Here is a 7,142-nt window from a genome sequence, read left to right as displayed (position 1 = left end):
AAGTAAATAGGTGTATAGACACAAAGATGGCTAGAATTTTTCTCATACAGGGGAAAGAGGTCAAAGGAAGCAAACCTGTAATTTTATAGCATGAATTAGTCTAGGGATCTAATGTACAGTATGATAACTATAGTTCAAAAGATAATGCATTACTGAAAATTTGCTATGGATTTTAGGTATTCACTATAAAAATCCAAGCATGGAAAGTGATAGATATGCTTTTATATATATATATATATATATATATATATATATATATATATATATGCCCAAAGAACATGTAAACCTTAAATATAGTCATTGAAAATATTCTTTTTTTGGGGGGGAATATTTGAGTACTGCCAACACAATTGACCTTTTATCTCTGGATATATCAACGATTAATTCCTAAACCGAAGCATATTCTATGAGGTATAAACCTATTAAAATTATTTAAACAAGGAAATCAAAATTTATCCAAATTCTTCATGCCATTTACAGAGTTTTTCCCACAAATATCCTTTAATCTTAATAGGAGATCCAAACCAGGTGTTCATTCAGTTGTCATCATCTTCAATGTGTATAATCCTTCAATCTTCCTTCATCTTGACACTTTTGAAGAGTGAAGGACCATGTTTTTGCAGACTGTTGTTCATGTTGGATCTCCCTTTGTGCTTTGCACGGGTAGATCTGGGTTGTGTGTTTTTGGTAGGAATGCCAATATAATGATGTAGTGCTGCCTGCTTCTCAGGTGTGTCATATCAGGTGACATGTGGCAATGATTGAGCTCATTCCTCATGATGTTCACTTAGGCGATTTTATATGGGGGATAGAAAGTTACACTTCACCTCATCCTATTGCCCCTTTCACATCAGGGAATCGAGAACTGTGGGTCACAAAGTCTGTGCCTGCTTCTCTATATACTTGTCTGGCAGGGAAGAAAATGAACCTGCACATCGGTGAGGGAAAAAGCTGGGTTGGAGGAGGGTACCATCTAAAGTGCAATGTACGCTGTTTTCTGTAGGTTGTAACATGCTGTTGAGTTAGAGTGACCCACTTTATTTAAGTTCAACTGATTTTAATGATTGGAATACATTTATTTTTGGAATATGCTAATGAAAAGTTTTAACACTAGAAAAAGTATTTAATTCCAGGGTTGTATGTCTTTCCTAAGACATGTGAATGAGTTTGACATTGTGAGTCAAAGGCCTTGCTCGGGGCTGGTGGCTCATTCCAGGGATGGTAGTTAGTGCCTATCATCCAAGGTGTGTGGGAGTTTGAGGTTAGGTTTGTGGTTCCAAGCTGGTGCGGATAGGAAAACCTGCTGGACTCCATCTAAATGGAAACAGTTGAGTAGGATACATGGGCTGGTGACCCCAGTTATGGTGTAGGAAGTGAAAAACAGGAGGATTGTGGTTTTCGGTGCAGGCACTGGCAGGAAGTGAGACGCCATATCAAAACCAACGAGTGTAATGAAGGCTTGGAGGTGTGCTTCAGTGGTTTGACAAGACACCTCCATACTCTTTTGCTTGTTTTCTTCTTGCTGGTCCTGGGGTGTGAACTCAGGGCACTGTCCCTGAGCTTCTTTTGCTCAAGGTTAGCACTCTACCACTTGAGCCACCATGCTATACTTCTTGCTTTTTCTGACAGTTCATTGGAGATAAGAGTCTCACAGACTTTCCTGCTTAGGCTGGCTTTGAACTGAGCTTGTCAGAGTAACTCCTCTTGAGTAGCTAGGATGACAGATGTGAGCCCCTGGTGCCTGGCTACTCCATACTCATTAACAAAGTAACAGTGAATCTAAAGAACCTCTGGAATATAATTGCTTACCACTCTGGTTATCTCTAAGGTGCTATTAATAGGAGTGGAAGTTAGAAAGAATTAAAAATGGATAGGCATCTTACAATATATCTATAAGGAAAAGTATGTTGCAAGGGTAAAATGACAACTTGGAAGATGGACACTAGACCAAAACATTCTATGATAAATCCTTCTGCCTCTTCCATTTGGAGTCAACAATATTACCAAGACATGACCAGACTCAGCCTCTAGTTTTCATTTAGTTTTGTCGTCCTGATCCACAGCTTCTTCACCGCCTTCTTCACTTCCGCATTCCTCAGGGAGTAGATGATGGGGTTCAGGAGGGGAGTTATTACCGTGTAGAACACCGCTACCAATTTGTCCACAGGCAGTGTGGCAGAAGGCCTCAGGTAGATGAAGACACAGGGTACAAAGAAGAGGGTGACCACGGTGACATGGGAGCCGCAGGTGGAGAGGGCTTTGCGCCGCCCCTCAGCGCTCTGAGTCCTCAGGTGCCACAGAATGACCACATAGGATGCCAAGAGGACCGCAAAACTGACCACAGACAGGGTGCCCCCGTTGGAAACGATCAGCAGCCCAATGAGGTAGGTGTCTACGCAGGCAAGTTTAAGCAGGGGAAGGATGTCACAGAAATAGTGGTCAATGATGTTGGGGCCGCAGAAGGGCAAGTGGAAGATGAGAAGGATCTGAGCAAAGGAATGCACAAAACCTCCCAACCATGCTGTTCCCACCAGGACTGCACACACCTTCCGGTTCATGATGCTGGTGTAGTGCAGGGGCCTGCAGATGGCCACATAGCGGTCATAGGCCATCACCGTGAGAAGGAACATCTCAATGCCACCAAAGTGGTGGAAGAAGAAAACCTGTGCCATGCATCCCCATAGAGATATGGCTTTTCTTTCTGCCAAAAGGTCTGAGATGAGTTTGGGGGCCGTGGAGGAGGAGTAGCAGATCTCCACAAAAGACAGATGGCAGAGGAAGAAGTACATGGGGGACCCCAGGCTCCTGCTGGTGGCTACGGTGAGCACGATGAGGAGATTCCCCAGGACCACAGCTGTGTACAAGAGCAGAAATATCACAAAGCAAACCCTCTCTACCTTCTGGTTAGAAGAAAGTCCCAGAAATATGAATTCAGTCACATTGTGGATGTCAGCCATGTGGACACCACTAAGAGGCAGCCATTTTGTGCTCATGTGATCTGAAATAATACAAAACGAAGGGTTGTTCATGAGTGGGCATCTTAGAGCTAGCTGTGAGAGAGGAGGAGAAGCCAAGGAAGACACAGGCAGAGTGCAAGTGTGGCAGCATTGTATTGTGGCTAGATTAGAGAGGCGATGTAAGGCTGTAGCTAGATATTGTTTCTAAGGTATTTATAAGGTACCACATGATTTTTTTTTGTTGCTTTGTATGTCCCTCCCCCATGGTATAGCTCCTGTTTTCACTGCATTCGATGTTGGTATCATTTGGGGAGGGGAAAGGAAAAAACAAATCATTTATCTAGGGATACAGGTGGACCCATTGCAACAATGAGATATACAAGACGCTATGTCGAAAAACGAATTCTACAACTTTGGGGAGGGGTGGAGGGAGGGGAGTGTAGTCGTGGAGATGGGAGGGCAGGGATGGTAGGGGAAAAACAAAGGAGGAGGCAACAATGCTTGATAAGAAATGTACTGATTACCTTGCTCATGTAATTGTAACCCCTCTGTACGGCATTTTCACATTAAAAAAACTTATTAAAAAACAAAAAACAAAACAAAACAAAAAGCTCTAGCTAGAATACTCCTAGTTCTTGAAAACCTGTCTCCTGAGTTCAATGGGGGAATTATCAAGAATGTTTGTCAACTGGAAAGTAAATCACTGTATGCAGAGGGTAGAGTAATGCAAACAGACCAGAGGGCAGAGACCTATTTTTTTTTTTAAGTAAGTCCATCCTTTGGACAATGGACAGGCAGGATGTGCTGCTGTGTCTGTGGAAGGTATCTCTGTATTGCATGGAAGGTTATCACACATTATTCACTTGCATCTTGCGTGCATTTCCTTCTCCTCGACCCCTTTCTTTCCTTGGTTTGCAGGACAATGTTCTCAATTCTCCCCAATGAACCCATCAGCATCGTTAAAAGAGCTGTCCCTGGAAATTTTAACATTCAACATTCATTCCCTAAGAGGAATGGAAAGCTGATCTCCGGCCTTATTTCTGCTTTGCCTCCTAACTCAGTGGATTCCTTGATGAACATATCCTTACCATGTAGCCCAATCCATTCCAAATTCTTCACTTTTTGGACTCTTTCATTTCCTCCAATCTTATACCCCCTGCACCCACAAAGCCCCTGCATATCTCTACAGTTCCCACTTATGCTCTAATGCATTCTTTTTCTGGCAGTCTAGCTTTCTAACACTCCTGGATATCACTGAGACTCCTTGTGGACAGATTCTGCACACTGTCCATGCTGCACCTGGTCCAAGGCGCGTCATATAACGAGACTCCCATATTGACCAAGATAGATAATTTCCATGCATACCACAAAACTATCTTCCTTCACTTATCTGTCAGGGCAAGGTGCTTAGACCACCATGAGCCCAACGAAACTCACTGAATAACTTACAGTTACAGAAACCAAGAGAACAGAGACATTCCTAAATACTTATTTACTGGAGAATTCTTCCGTTCAGGGAGGAAAGCAGCGCGAACAATCCAGACACTTGTGTTTACGTTCAAGGGTCCCAAGTCATTGGTATATGATATCTAAAATTTCTTGAACTCTAGGTCAGTAAATGTAACACACAGTTAATATGGACCTCACCATTAGAGTCCGTATCCTTTCCCAGGATAAGTTACATTCCAGGCCAGTCATTGGCTAGATTCTGCTCAGAAGTAAAATGTTGATCTCCTCACTCCTCATAGCCCCTCTCCTCTAAGGACATTGTGGAATTACAGAACTGACTATGCTGAATTAGAATAGTTATATGCGGTCCTCTGGTCCACTGCAGTGTGAGATTCCTGAGAGGAGAGGTCATGTCTTACCACTCCATCTCCTGTGCTTTATGAGTGCTTCACAAAGTAGCATTCAGTGAATGTCAGAAGGATGAAGAAAGAATGGAGACTAACATCACCAGCCTTCTTACCATGCTATTCAATACCCTATGTAGGAGGTCATGAAATATGGAAAGACCAAAAGTTCTAAAGTTCTGATATCACACCTCATCTATCCCTGAATCTCACTAGGGCCTGACACAGTGTTTCAGTCATGGATTTGTACTTCGTGAAATGCCACGTGCCTCCTGGTGCCATCCCTTTGCTTCTGAATCAGAACAAGTCACTACATGCAAAAGAAGCTCAGAAGCAGAAAACCAAAATCACACTAGTGTTTCTCTGATAGTCTTACCATGGCGATCTTTTGTGTTGTGAACTGAACACAGAGACAGAAGACTTCCCTGGTCTCACATAAGTTTCCTGGTTAATCAATGGAATAGGATGTGGTCAATCTACTGAACACAGCCTTCTGTGGTGTGGCAAGATGGACCACATATCCCCCTGTAGATTTAGACTTGAGAGTATGGAGAATGAAATACTTGGAGGTTTCAAACTGACTTGGTATATAAACAAGAGCAAAGCAGACTTACCTGCCAGATGTGCCACGGAGGATGGAGAACTCGGACAGTTCAGCTTTACATGTACATTGCTTAAATACTAAGCATGATCAGGTGAGGAGACATGGGTCTTCGGGGATCTGCACCTTCACCTCTTTCTAATCAAGCCCAGCATCCCATGGGTGGCAAGCCTCAGAGTCCTTGTAGGAGACAACTTCAGAAATCAATGAAAAAGGTGAACAAAGTAAATGTGCCCAGTGCTCACAGAGCATCTGCCTATCTGGAGCAGTACAGAGACTGATCAGATCTCATCTGCTCATGGTGAACTTCATCCTTTGGCTTTAGTTAAAAAAAGGCATGTTTAAGGTCCATAAATTAAGGATGACACAGGTGTCAGAAAACAGAAATAGTGCATTTCCTTGTCTGTGGCATGGAAGTGCAGATATATAGTTTTTAGTTAGGGGTGATTCCCCCAGGGGACTTTAGTTGGTGTCTAGAGGCATTTTCTTTCTTTTTTTTTATTGTGAACATACTGTACAGAGGGGTTACAATTACATGGGCAAGATAATGAGTACATTTCTTATCAAGCATTGTAGCCTCCTCCTTTGTTTCCCCTTCCCATCCCTTCCCATCCATCCCCTGCCCCCCCACCCAATTCTCCTCCCCCCACACCAAAGTTGTGAAGTTCGTTTTTGACATAACGACTTGTACATCTCATTGTTGCAATGAGTCCATCTGTATCCCTATTTAAACGATTTGTTTTTTCCTTTCCCCTCCACAAATTATACCGATATCAAATACAGTGAAAGCAGGGGTTATACTGTGGGGGAGGGACATACAAAGCCACAAAGAAATCATCTTATAAATGTGTTAGAAACAATCGCATGAAAGAAAAAAAAAACATTTGAATACATATCTTAGGATTCATTCCCTTAACATCAACTTATCTGACCTTTTCTGCTTGACTCAGACATATACTAGTTATTGCAAATAAGGGAAACCATGGGACTTATGTTTCTTTGGGCCTGACTTACTTCACTTAATATAATTTTTTTCCAAGTCTTTCCATTTCCTAACAAATGGGGCAATGTCATTCTTCTTTCTGATGGAGGCATAGAATTCCATTGTGTATATATACCACGTTTTCTTGATCCATTCATCTACTGAGGGGCATCTGGGTTGGTTCCATATCTTAGCTATGGTAAATAATGCTGCAATAAACATAGTCATGCTGGTAGCTTTAGTGTGTTCTTGTTTGTGAACATTTGTGTCAATGCCCAAAAGTGGGATTGCTGGGTCATAGGGGAGATCTATGTGGAGTCTTTTGAGGAACCTCCATACTGCTTTCCAAAGTGGTTGAACAAGTTTACACTCCTACCAACAATGCAGTAAGGTTCCCTTCTGTCCACATCCCCTCCAGTATATGTTGTTATTAGAGTTCTTGATTATAGCCATTCTAACTGGGGTGAGGTGGTATCTGAATGTTGTTTTGATTTCCATTTCTTTTATGGCTAGAGAGGTTGAACATTTCTTCATGTGTCTATTGGCCATCTTTCTTTCCTCTTTAGAGAAATTTCCTCTTTAAGTCTTTAGCCCACTTATTTATTGGGAAGTTTTCTTTTAGGGTTTGTTGTTGGGGGATTTAATTTTTTGAGTTCCAGGTATATTTTAGATATGAGACCCTTGTCCATTGTATGGCTAGTGAAAATCTTCTCCCAATCCGGGGGCTTTCTATTGATCTTGCTAGCTAT

At 42.2% G+C, this 7,142-nt stretch overlaps 1 protein-coding gene across 1 annotated transcript; it reads right to left on the bottom strand.

Moving 5' to 3' along the window:
• Window positions 1-2,027: 2,027 nt before the first annotated feature.
• On the bottom strand, window positions 2,028-2,957 carry LOC138834221 (olfactory receptor 4X2-like). Its single transcript, XM_070032968.1, has one exon. It carries the CDS (start codon window positions 2,955-2,957, stop codon window positions 2,028-2,030), a length of 930 nt encoding a protein of 309 aa, XP_069889069.1.
• Between the last annotated feature and the right edge of the window lie 4,185 nt (window positions 2,958-7,142).

The sequence above is a fragment of the Dipodomys merriami genome, unplaced genomic scaffold, assembly GCF_024711535.1.
Source record: "Dipodomys merriami isolate MVZ:Mamm:240054 unplaced genomic scaffold, mDipMer1.0.p SCAF_21, whole genome shotgun sequence".
NCBI lineage: Eukaryota > Metazoa > Chordata > Mammalia > Rodentia > Heteromyidae > Dipodomys > Dipodomys merriami.
The sequence above is the reverse complement of the archived record's forward strand: the minus strand, read 5'-3'. Positions and strand labels throughout refer to the sequence as shown.